This window comes from Antedon bifida, chromosome 11, assembly GCF_963402885.1.
Source record: "Antedon bifida chromosome 11, ecAntBifi1.1, whole genome shotgun sequence".
NCBI lineage: Eukaryota > Metazoa > Echinodermata > Crinoidea > Comatulida > Antedonidae > Antedon > Antedon bifida.
The window spans coordinates 18,025,558-18,038,416 of NC_136236.1; the positions used below are offsets into that span (position 1 = coordinate 18,025,558).

Below are 12,859 nucleotides of genomic sequence, written 5' to 3' on the forward strand. Positions count from 1 at the left end.
CCAGGGACTTTTTTTTCAATGTTTTTTCACTGGAAATTTTCCAGGCGGTCAGTCGCGTCAACACTATGGTAAAACGCGTCACCTAAACACGAACATGACGGAAACTTCGAAAGCGTACGTTTCTTGTACTTTAAAAATCTGTTTTATATTATAATAAAACAAATCCTAAGTATATTATTATAATAACTATATTGATTGACAATCTGGAAAAAAAAACACCCAAGAAATACTGTATCCCCGCAGGGAGATAACTGGACAAGGCGTTGAAGAATGCACTGGCTACAACTGGACAGAGCTGGATAGAGTCGTGACAGAGCTGGATGGAATCGTCCATCAGATTTTAAATCTGACGAAAATTAAGGATTTAGGTGCGGCAAAGTTAATACAACTTTTTTTGCTAAAGCAAGTTTTATAAATCTGGGCTGTACTAGCTACCACTAGTACAGTTGGCAAGGTTTCAATTTCAACCCGATCACTTCAAAGAGGCCTTTGCAACCCTTTATTGGTGGCCCGCACAAAGATTATTCCCTTTTCTTGCGACCACCGCACCACTTTATTTCTCTAGCTAGGGCATTGTAAATTCGGCCACATGCTGGAAAATGAAATGGCTATGAGCGCCATTGGATAAACTCAAGGGCCACTGAGCAGTGCCCAGAGGAAAAAAACAGGCATTAAAATATGTCGAAAAGAGGCTAAAAACCCTATGCTTTACGTCACTATTTACTTCCAAAAAACTGAGCTACTTAAACAGCAGTGAAACAACAAGTATATGTTTTTACAGTTGGACACTTTATTATAAAACATGTGCCATGGTAAATTAATGAATTTCTCGTTTTTTAACAACAAATATTTTCATCTTTGTGAAACAATAATTATGGTATGATTATAATATATTTGTACATAATGAAATTCTTTGCATAAGGTTGAGTTGTTGATCCTTACATGGATCTAAATATTACAGTGTTTCTACCCACAAAACCTTTCCCATTGACAATAAATTCAAATATAAAATTGAAAAAAAAAAGAACAAATTTAGTCTCTCTTGGGCTAAAAAATGTTGTTAAAAAGTTAAAAGTATTAAAAACATCCATTTAATAGTGTAATAAGTTCCCAGAGACAATAACATTTTATCATTATTTTTTAAATAACAACATTTTTTTAATAACAATATTGGATGAAAAAAGTAAAGAAGAAAAACAAATGTCTAGAATTATGGACGTACGCTTGCTCAATGATGCGTGAAAATAAATAGTTTTTTAGTTCAAGCAGCGTTGGTTGGTCTAATCATTTTTGGCTAAATATCAACAGTTGTAACAATCTACGTATTGCAACCGGATGTTTTGCGAATGAGTCGATGAATTGTCCGTCCTTGTTGTGCAATCATCTCTTATAATTCATCTTTTTTTTCTGCTTTTTCCGTTTCCTCCTGTTGGTAAAAAAAACATAAAATTAATAATACGCACGGAAGTGATGATATTTATATAATTGATTTGTACAAACAATTCATAAGATTAATAAAAATATTGTCATATAGTAATAGTATGAATATTATATATAGATCAAAAATCTAGAAAGGTTTAGGGACCCTAAGTGGCTGGACATATTATATATATGTATAGTATATACTGTTCAGTGGCCCCTGTAAGCTCCAGGCCAGTGAGCGTACATAGCTGATACGCCACTGCTTTTACGCATGATTCGCACTTGGATGCAACGCTAGGATGCAAGCACAACATAAGTAATTTCCCTTCAGTCAATATACACGTGTATATCTTACCTTTTCTTGTACTGGTTCCTGCGTTGGTTCAGCCTCCTCCTCATCTTCTGCTTCATCATCATCATTGTCGTTATCATCATCACCAGCCTCATCTTCATCTTCTTCCTCCTCTTCCCATTCTTCAGGCTAAAAATACAAAAATAGTCGATGAATAACAAATAAGATCTTATAAAACACTTTAATTAAAATTATCATCAAAATTTGCATGCAAGAATTGCAGTCAATTAAACATTAAAAGTAAGAAAACCAAAGAAAGACCACAAAAATCATGACTGTTCAAAAGGAACTTGACAAAGATACTTGTCATAAAATAGTGGATTGCAAAATATGTGACGAGACGCGTAACGAATATGATGATTAGAAACCAAAGAATAATATTATAATAAATAAAATTTGAATCTCAATTTCATTTTTCTTTTTCATAGATGAACTTCGTCCTTTGTGCTGATTACTAAATTAACATATAATTTAGCTTCTTCTTTTTGCTTTTAGTTAACAAACAAGGGTGTAGAGAATCTAATAAAATCGGGAGAAATTGCACATTTTCTTAAATTTAAATATCGTCAACAACGGAGAGTTGAAAGGTCAATAATAGGTCAAGTACAAAATTCAACCAACCTTTGCGTCTGGGTCAATGTTCATGCTCATTTTCAACATTTTCTCGATTCGACCAGCAAAGGCTGCTGGGTCTTCTAGAGCGTATCCAGATCTAAGGACGGCAGTCTCAAACATAACATTGGCAAGGTCTTTAGCTGTGGTATCCTCTGCATCAGACTCGACTCTTTGGAGAAGTTCTTTAACTAACGGATGTTTTGGATTAATTTCAAGAGTTTTCTTCTGTCCTTTGTAGAATCTAAAACAAAAGGTCAAAATAGTATACATGACAACAGATACTTGCATCAGTCATTTGATTGGCCAAAATATTACAAGTCTTTGTGGTCAAAATGGGTTTACTACAGGGGAAGAAATGGACCAAGCCCCAGAGTAACCCTACCCTTCTAAAGATCATCCTGGGTGTTTAAAAGTACCATATGTGTACACTGGACCAGAGCTATGGTTGAGTGACTGGTTGCCCATTGGTTATTTAAGCTAGTGTGAAAATCTACGGTTCTGTGCTGTGGTAGAACGAGTCTTCTCAGATAAGGAATATAAACCATAGGTCCAGTTACACATCTAACTCATGTGAACTTATACATCTTTCAAGACGAGTAGGGGGTTTCCTCGGTGTACTAGTCACACACAGCCACTCATCATAACTGGGCCCTCTGGGAGACTGAAGAGGTCACCAAGTATAAAGAAGTAATAGATAAGAAAATAATACAATACTGTAACATACCCTGTGTTTGAATCTTTAGCCTGTGCGTAGGCTTGTGCTGTCATGATACGTTCCATATTTCCAGACCATCCGTACGAACTGGCGACCAAAGCACATGGTGAATCGGTAAGACGTTGCGATACCTTGGCATCCTTGATCTAATGAAAACAAATATATTTATGACAACATTATTAAAGCACAAACAAATATCTATAAAAATGACACATAAAACACATTTTATCGATTTCAAACTAACAATATAAATGCAAAGAAATTTAACAATCACATGCAAACAATTAAGAGATCCTATGAGTGCACAAGTGTCTTGTGAAGGACAGTTTGCATTTGGATGTGTTACTTTTAAATGTACAGTATGAGAGTGACTACTACCAAATTGCACAGTCACAAAACAACTTATAAAACAGTTCATATATACAGTTAAAACATTGCTGGGAATTTCTGTTGAAGCAGGCTCCAATGAAGTTGCATCTAGTAAGTTGACTTTGTTGTACAACTCAAGTACTGATGGTACTGTATCTTCCGACCTCTTCGTTTACTTTGTGTTTTTTGAAAAGTAAGACGGTTTAGTTGGAATTTTTCCAAAATTTGGTTGATTTGACACAAAACAAGTGAATTGTACATACCTTATCTTGAAGAGCGCTTTCTTTCAACCACTCTGTGAGAGGTTCAAATTCCTTCTCTAATTCCTCGCGTTTCTCTTTCTGTTTATCCGATTCATCGCCCATCTTTAACCCTTCTTTCGCAACGTTCTGGAATTTCTTTCCTTCAAACTCTGGTAGAGACTGGATGCAGTACTCATCGACTGGCTCTGTCAAGTACAAGACCTCGTAACCCTTCTTGAGGAGTCTCTCGACAAATGGTGATGTTTCAACCTGAAAGGAAGTACAAAGCATTTTACAGTCAACTATCACTGAAAACTGAAACTCTTCCAATACCAGACTTCTTGAGGTCCAAAAGGTCTCAAAATCGTTATTGATCATTAAAAACACATTCCAAAGACAAGACTTTCCATAAAACCATACATATTAGTCTAAGGTCCATCTATAACTATCTATATTCCGGAAAGGGATTTTGATTAGCATGCGTAAGTATGAGACACCTCTGTGCTATATTGTTTGTATCCATAGGCTACTTTCATCCTTCGGACAGGGCATAAAGCTGTTGATTCTGTATACATACAATTACATACTTGGTACACTATTCGAACCAATCACTGAACATCATCATATATCTAGCTTTGTGGTTAAAGATATTGGCTACCAATCCCAGTGTCTTGGCTCAAATTCTGTCGGATGTCAGGATTTTTTTCTCATGACAAAAATAAATTGACTCTGAAAGAGTTTGTTTATATAGAGAATTTTAACCTGTTTTATTTGTCTTGTGAACTGGATTGTTAACTTTAAGAAGAAAAAAAAAACTAAAAATAAATATTACCTCTTTTCGTCCAGTTCCAGCCATGAAATAAATATGTTCTTGTTTTTCCTTCATTCTTTCGATGTACTCTGGCAGACTGGTGACCTCGGTGTCGGAATTAGAGGAGCTGAATCGTACCAACTTAGCTAGACGAGATCGGTTGCTGTTATCTTCAATTATTCCAAGCTTGATGTTAGTTCCGTATTCTTTCCAGAATTCATTCTTAAATTTATCAGCATCCATCTTTTTGATCATGTCCAATGTCTGTGTATAAATCATAGCATTTATTTATTATTTAGAATCTAAAAACAAACAATAGTGCAGTGCTAAACCATACTTAGACTTAGACTTAGTTCCTCCTGTTCTCTAAAGACCATTGGGCAGCTAAACCATAATAATGTACAAATAATGAATGTGTTTATGAACCAAAGGGGGAAAATATTTTCAAGAGGACAATCAAAAACTACTTGGATAAAACCTATAGACCTACAATCTGGCCAATAATCGTTTTCGTGCGCTACAGTATGTCGCAAGACGTACACGAAAAGAAAAAAAAGTCTATCCATAATCTGGCCAATTATCACGCTGGATCACACGTCTAGTGCACTATTTCGGGATGAATGTTTTCATGAGTTAAAAGATCGACTTTTCTATTTAACAAGTTGGAGACGAGTATTGCGACTATAAATAACTTGATCTCGTTGACCGATTGATTAATTAATTTACCTTTCTGACCAATTTCTTCTTGATAACCTTAAGAAGTTTGTGTTGTTGCAGTGTTTCTCGAGAAACGTTCAATGGAAGGTCATCGGAATCGACAACACCGTTAACAAAGTTGAGGTATTTTGGCATCATGCTCTCAAAGTCATCAGTGATGAAAACACGTCGGACGTACATCTGTAGAAAGAGGTTTAAAGTAGTAAGAAAATTAAGATAAACTTAAAAACCGAGTCATTTTAGATTGACATAGAAATGATGTAGAAAGAGTAAATCATAAGTCATTAGGGACGTTTCGCAACCTTACGAATACGATAACGAAAACGTCACACATTTGTGAAACTTTTGAGCTGATCCCCATTTCATATTCGTAAAGCGTATTCGTGTTGATGAATATCACCAGTCATATTCGTAACTACAAAACGAGTATCTATTTTGCATTTGAATCAGGAATGATTCATGATTATAATATAATTATAGATTTATTGAAAGTAATTTACTAAAGTAATTTACTAAAATGCCAGGTCAATTTTGATAAATAGCAGTTTTTAAAGTCTTCACTCGCTTTGATGTTACGCTAGGCCTAGGCAGCCAAGCACCAAACAACACGTACCTGCGCTTCGCTCAAATTTACAGCAGTCATATTTTGGACGACGCCCTCAATATTTCGTTGCCATGCAAACAGATTTTTACTGGCTTACGAAAACGAATAGGTGTGCGTGACGTATCCGTTTTCGTTATCGTATTCGTAAGATTGCGAAACCTCTCTGTTATACGTAACAAAGTGGTTTCTTACACCTACGAATAATTGACCAACATATTTTCTTTAGCACGGCAATAACATTAACTTTTGTGAATAGGAAAGGGGATCAGCTCAAAAGTTTAAAAATCATATTACTAAGAATGCAAAACCCAGTGGCGGTTCCAGGATTTTTAAATAACTGTCTAAAAATAGGTAAAATTAAGTTCACATAACCTACTGTATTTATGGAAATTTAGGAGGGGTGGCAGAAATGTGTGGAAAGAATTGGGACTTTCTAAAAATTCGACCTTCATGATTTTTTCGACTTGCGCAAGGTTGACTGTATATAACTACGAACCTTAATGTGATCAACCTTCTTTCCGTATTCCTGGAACATTCCTTGTGGAGCAGTCTTTGGGATGAAGAGGATGGACCTGAAGGTTACTTCTCCTTCCGCTGTGAAGTGGGTCTTTGATATCGGTTCATCAGAAGCCTTGGTGAAGCTCTTGTAAAAGTCATTATATTCTTCATCCGTAACCTCTTTCGGGCTAAAATATAAATGTAACAATAAAAATTTATATAAACATTGTTTCATGAAATTTAATTTTTATTTTATAAAATGTTCATTCAATTTTTGTAATTTCAAGGCAAAGCTAGACAATCTTGCTATTAAAAAATACATAGTCTAATCAAGGCAACCTAACAACATAATTCTGAGCTACGGAGATCAAAGGATCTATCTGCGGATGCGACTATTATGTACATAGTACAGTATAGTATTTGTTGCAGCCAAACATAAGATCAAAGGACTGTTAGACGTTCCTATCTTGGCAAAGCGAGCTCAATGTCCTGTTGTTTGCCTTGGTATAATTGTAATCGATATGGTTCATTGCAATTAGCAAATGAAAAAGTGTCATTTCACACTGCCATGTTATGGGGAAAACAACAAGAAATCAAGTGATTGTTTCCCCTATTTCTTTCCATCATGCGTTGCACAAGTTTTTTATACCAACATCTGCGATAAAAGCTAAATGCAGTATTGCTTGATGGAAACCACGCTTCAATGATTGTGTCAATCAGACAGCAGGGAAGCCAGTATATATTGATGGTCATACCTTCTGGTCCAGATGGGTTTACTCTCGTTCATCAACTTCCAATCCCACGTTGTCTTTTCAACCGATTTGGTCTTTGGTTTCTTCTCTTCTTCGTCTTCAGTCTCTACTTCAGCTTCTACAAAACAAACAATTTGAAAAGTTTAATTATAATAAACACAGATTTAGATTAGAAAATGCAATATATCAGTATATATACATAATATATTTGACCAAAAAGGAAGGAAATAAACATTTAAAAAAATGTTACCTTCATCTTCCTTTTCCTCGTCTTTCTTCTCATCAGTTGGTGGTGCATCTTCCTCTTCATCCTCAATTGGTTCCTCAACCGTTTCAGTCTGTATTAAAATAAATTATTATTAATTTGAAAATTTGAACAGTTTTTTTATCTACATAGTTGACCATGCCCCTAGTTCTCATATATATATATATAAACAAGAGAATAATAGTAAACAACTTTTAAATTCTAACTTTATTTATATAAATAAAATTGATATTCAATTTAATGTTAAACCAATATGGTAGAAACATACCTTGCTGGCCCACAGGTAGATAGGGAAGTTGATAAACTGACTGTATTTCTTGACAAGCTTCTCAATAGTGTCTGGCTCTAGGTAATCATAAGCTTCTTCTTTCAAATGCAAGCTGAAAATATCAAATAAAACAATATTAATATATTAAAAATGATACGGCAAGGAATATAGCAATGATCCCTTCCTGAGGGACAAATAGAAGATAAAAGAGGAAGGGGCAGATTTCGAAGGAAATGGATTGATGACTAAAAAGAATAGAACACCAACAGTGTGTGAAGCAAGCATTGGATAGAGACGGCTGATGATGCATGCCCTACAACGTGACGATGGAACAAACAGATAGATAGTGTATGCATTTTATTGGTTGATTTCGTATCACATGCTGTTCATTATTTATTTAAAATTAAGAGAAATTCTTAAATATTTATTGACTTAAAGATGTATTGTCCCTTGAAACACAAAAAAATGAAGGTCAAAATATTCTAAATTTAAATTGGCCATATCAAAGTAATATTAAAGTTATTCACTTTAAGTCGAAAATTCGAGTCGAAAACAACAATTTTACGTAATTAAAAGCTAAATTAATTAATTACACTTCGTCTAGAAAATCGTCGCGAGCGAAAGTAAACAAAGATTTCAAACCATGAGTATACATTATGCATGATGCTAATTAGGATTGTTTACAACTCTTCACGGTTGAGAAGGTTTTTTCACACAGGTCGCGAGGAACTTTTATGAGTATGCATACAGAGTAGCCAAATAAGCGCGTTGCATTATGAGGTATGTTTTGATTGAAAACTTTGACTGGAAGTCAAAGTTATTTTTTGAACCAAAAAACGTCTGTATTTCAGTTAAATGATTTTTTCTCCGACTAATTTTTGGTGAAAGTTAATAACTATTATGATACTTCAAAATGACCCACTTTTTTTCGAAATATTTTATTTTTTATTTTTTTGGAATTTGACAAAGGGACAATACATCTTTAAGTGGAAAAACTTAAATAAAGTTAAATTAAATAAATACCGTACCTGATTGTGGTTCCACGTTTGAGTGTATCGCCACGTGGATCTTCAGTTACGGAGAATTCACTCGAGTTGGATTCCCAGATGTATTGCTTATCGTCATTGTGTTTAGACGTCACAACTACTGTATCGGCAACTGAGGTATTAACGAACGAAAAGTTTGTTACTGTTGTGTTGATAACTTGGCTATATAAGGGATGAGGCTATCAGCATGGTCAACAATGCATGTCATTTAATATAGGAATTTTTATAGGAATAATTGGCATTGACCTATACGCTATATGCACGGCCAATCGTGAAAATAGAGTATTATATTATATATGCATGGTGCCCGATTTTTACTATGCAACACAAATGTTGATTGGGAAATTGACCATAAAGGCCAATTTACACAGTGGTAACACTAAAACAGTAAGCGGAAAACAAAAATGTATGCTATTTCTTATGACCATGTACACAGAGTGCGGAGCGGACTGGTGGTTGAACGGAAATGATTCTATGTGAGACAAGTTTAACATGGTCTGCACTGCCCAATCAGCATTGTTGTATTTTCGTAGGGGTAACTTTAAAATTTATTAAAATTACTTATTTTTTGGAATTACTACATTTTTTAACTATTTGTTCTCTGTTTTTATCACATTCAATCTATGGTATTGTTAGGAGTTCTTGTTGGACAAGCCTTCTAGCATGGGCCCCAGTTATATAACTGAATAAATTTGTGAATACATTATTAAGAATATGAATGCTACCAGTAAAATGCTGGTGGTTTATTTGTTTACTTAAGTTAATTAATACTAGCAAACATTATACTGGAGTAAACCGGTTTACATTTTGTTATTATAAATAATGATTAATGATACTTACCCAAGAAAGAGGAATAAAATCCGACACCAAACTGACCAATCAAATCACTTGCTTCGCCCTCACCGCCTTTCTGTAATAGGAAATTTCATAACATAAGGAATATTGAATGAAAGTTGAAAATTAAAATTTCAGAAATTGCAGACTTAAATAGATGTTCCCTTTGAACCTTTGATTAATATGTTGTAATAAAACAAGGGGGTAGCAGGGTAAGGATTGGACAAGTTTTGTTTTAAGGATTTCATGGCGAATAAACACTAGTAAAGTTAGGTTTACGGTACATCATGCGTTTCCAAAAGTATGGTTGAGAATGGTTAATTTTCCGTCTTTTCCCTAGGAGCATTATTCCAAAGCCAATCGCAGCATAACAGATCGTCGAGAAAATATTCTCAATTTTACTTTACTTTCTTTTTGGATACATGGTTTACCAGAAATCTTGCTTCATTAGTGTAATAGACATGTTAATCAAAATTAATTTTTAACTTGTGAAGCTCTGTCTACACTATCAAACTAGTTTGACAAAAGTGTGATGTGCCCAAATATGGTAGTGATATGACATCTTTATGTCCATATATGGGCACTTCACATTTTTTTGTCACATAAAGTTTGATAATAGACAGAGCTTTACAATTGGTTATATTGAGAAAATGTATACTTACAGATAATTTGTCAAAGAATTCGCTTGTTCCCGATTTGGCAATTGTACCCAGATTCTTAACCAAATCATCTTTAGTCATTCCAATACCAGTGTCAGTTACATGTAACATATGATTATCCTTATCGGCCTAAAAGTAAACAAAAAATGAATAAGCTTGTCTCTTTATATTGGAGCACCATATTTTATTTACTCCTTTAAGAAAAACAATGGGAATGGTGTGACCATCCTGGTTGTGTGGGAATTTAGAATACTCTATTGATTGTGAAAATTCAGTTTGAGGAAGAAGTTCCAGAAATTCCAGGTCACAGTAGACCGCATTAAGGATATTAAAGAACACACCTTTCACTCATTACACAAGAAAGTGTCCCCTTAATAGAGGAGTTTCGCCTGAATACGATTTGCCTGTAGTGTTAAATTTATATATATCATCCCTCATTCATTACATAGGAAAGTGTCCCCTTAATAGGTGGCCTCATATTTTTTTCATGGGCAAGCAAATTTCATAACTTTAAATTTTAATATTGTCATCATAATTACAATAAAAAATAAATGAAATTTCTACCTTAATTTTTATACTTAGTTCTTCTGTAGCGTCCAATGCCGTTTTATCGGTAAGTGACAGCAGACGGATCTTATCCAAGGCATCTGATGCGTTAGAGATTAATTCCCTCAGGAAAATCTGCAAATTAAAATAAATTGAACACGTAAAAGTTGGTTTAAATTGTTTTTGTTGCAGAGACAGATTCAAGATTAAAAAAATGTATTTTCCCCCCGACGTCTAGCAAATGGTTTAAGATGTTCTACCACCAGAACTATAGTCAAGGAGAGCATCGAGCCTGTGCAGATTTTATGACTATAGGTACATTGCAATCCTCATCTACACTATAATAATAACAACAATGTGATGTGCCCATATATGGGTATGATGATGTCATATCAATACTATATTTGGGCACATCACACTTGCTTTATCTCAAGATCCGTCAATAACTCACCTCCTTATTTTTATAAAGTGAATTGATAATAAGCTTCATCATACGATTAACTTCTGCTTGGAATTCATGTTTTTCCGCAGATTCTCGCATCTGTTTAATTTCAGATACGCTAAGGCCATCCAATTTTATAGCCTCTTCCTCTCTGTAGAATATAGAAGATAACTGTTAATTCAATAATACTTTTTCAAATGCTCCAGGAATTCACACCCAAACTAAATTTATACAGTGATGTAATTGTAATGTGATAACGACATTTTAGAACAAAAATTATGATTGTCCAGAAATTCCCATGAAATTAACAAGTATACAGTGGTGTAGGCTAATCTTTTAAGAACATTTTACAGAAAAAAATTATGATTTTTAAATTAACATGGTGTCCGGAAATCCCCTGAAAACGCTATGTTATTTTCGCTGGTCACAACATGTTTATTTCTATAAGATGGCTTTCGTAGCACGAAAATCATGTATAATTATATTAGCAAACCTTTGTACAACTTCGTCATCTGTTTTGGAACCATCTCTACTACTACCAATGTCATCTTCAATGGTGGCATCACCCTCTGCCTCATCAGCAGCCATTGCACATCCTGAAGGAATGAATGAATGTTAAATATAATGCACAATTTTAATATCCTAAGGTATGCCTAGGCCTAGTGAAATCCAGCATGAATTGAATGTTCTCCTACACTAGCCTAGCAAGGCATAGGCTCTCATAAGCCTATAAAGGATATACTAGCCTAGGTAGGCTATACTACTTAGACCTTAGCCAAGGATATTATTAAATATTATTTAATATTAATTATTATTATAAAAAAAAATAAGCACACACAATTAGGCCTCCTACTCCTAGGCCTAGCCTACAATTTATTTGAGGAAATAAACAAACATGTTGAAAACTTATTAAAATTAAAAAAAGGATTGTTTGTCCTGTTTCTCTTAACATGATATAGTCTAGGCCTAGAGCATTTTTGTAGCAATAGAAGAGTGTAGGCCTAGCTACTCTCTAGTTAGTAGCCCAAAACCACCATCGTCGCGACCTTTCCAGCAAGCGGCACAGCCACACACAGCACATCATCACTCACACGGATCGAGTTTGAATTGATGGCCTACTAGGCTTCATTTTTATAGGCATACTATGTATTTAAATACAAATTGTACATACCCGTAAGCAATAAAAGGCCAAGAAGACCAAATATCCAAAACGTCTTATTCATTTTTATGCTATTTTCTCCGACTACCAGTTCAAAAATGAAGTAAACACCGGCGAAGAACTACGAAGTGACACCGCCTCCGTTGTTGAGTTGTAAAGGTCCGTCTCTCTCTTTAACGCCACACGTGGATTGTGACCAATCACGGAAGACCACGGAGGTTCTCAGCGACCAATAACAAATGCACAAATCAACATTGCTCAAAAGCTGAGCGTGGAGAATTGTGATTGGTCAGTAGTTATAAGGTCAGGGGTTATGCTGAATAAGCCTTGTCTTTTCAACGTGTCCTACACCATTATATCCTGTTTTATTTAATATAGGCCTTATATTATTGATTTTTAACAAAAAGAATATTGTTATCGATTATTAAATTTAGCTTGTTGATTGATTTATTGATACGTAATCGTTTGTACCAGGCCTGTTTAAACTGTTGCTTTATTATACAGTACTGTACATAATATAATATATATTTTCTAATTTTCCGA

General features: G+C 34.6%; 1 protein-coding gene across 1 annotated transcript; it reads right to left on the reverse strand.

Annotated features, from left to right (window-relative positions):
- Positions 1-768: 768 nt before the first annotated feature.
- On the reverse strand, positions 769-12,485 carry LOC144855405 (endoplasmin-like). The gene is made up of 18 exons (XM_078713254.1): positions 12,329-12,485; positions 11,651-11,753; positions 11,167-11,308; positions 10,734-10,850; positions 10,173-10,298; positions 9,517-9,586; positions 8,659-8,788; positions 7,631-7,742; positions 7,348-7,435; positions 7,101-7,215; positions 6,344-6,533; positions 5,253-5,423; positions 4,548-4,790; positions 3,737-3,985; positions 3,114-3,250; positions 2,396-2,630; positions 1,778-1,903; positions 769-1,426 (listed from the first exon to the last, which is right to left on the reverse strand). Exons 1-18 carry the CDS (start codon positions 12,378-12,380, stop codon positions 1,388-1,390), a joined length of 2,445 nt encoding a protein of 814 aa, XP_078569380.1. The 5' UTR covers positions 12,381-12,485; the 3' UTR covers positions 769-1,387.
- Positions 12,486-12,859: the final 374 nt, after the last annotated feature.

Bases quoted from the DNA above. Each gene is read 5' to 3' on its own strand.
- LOC144855405 (XM_078713254.1), bottom strand. From the start codon at position 12,380: ATGAATAAGACGTTTTGGATATTTGGTCTTCTTGGCCTTTTATTGCTT. The intron at 7,743-8,658 runs GTACGGTATTTA...TGATATTTTCAG, and splicing joins AAACGTGGAACCACAATCAG to CTTGCATTTGAAAGAAGAAG. The intron at 2,631-3,113 runs GTATGTTACAGT...CTTTTGTTTTAG, and splicing joins GCTAAAGATTCAAACACAGG to ATTCTACAAAGGACAGAAGA.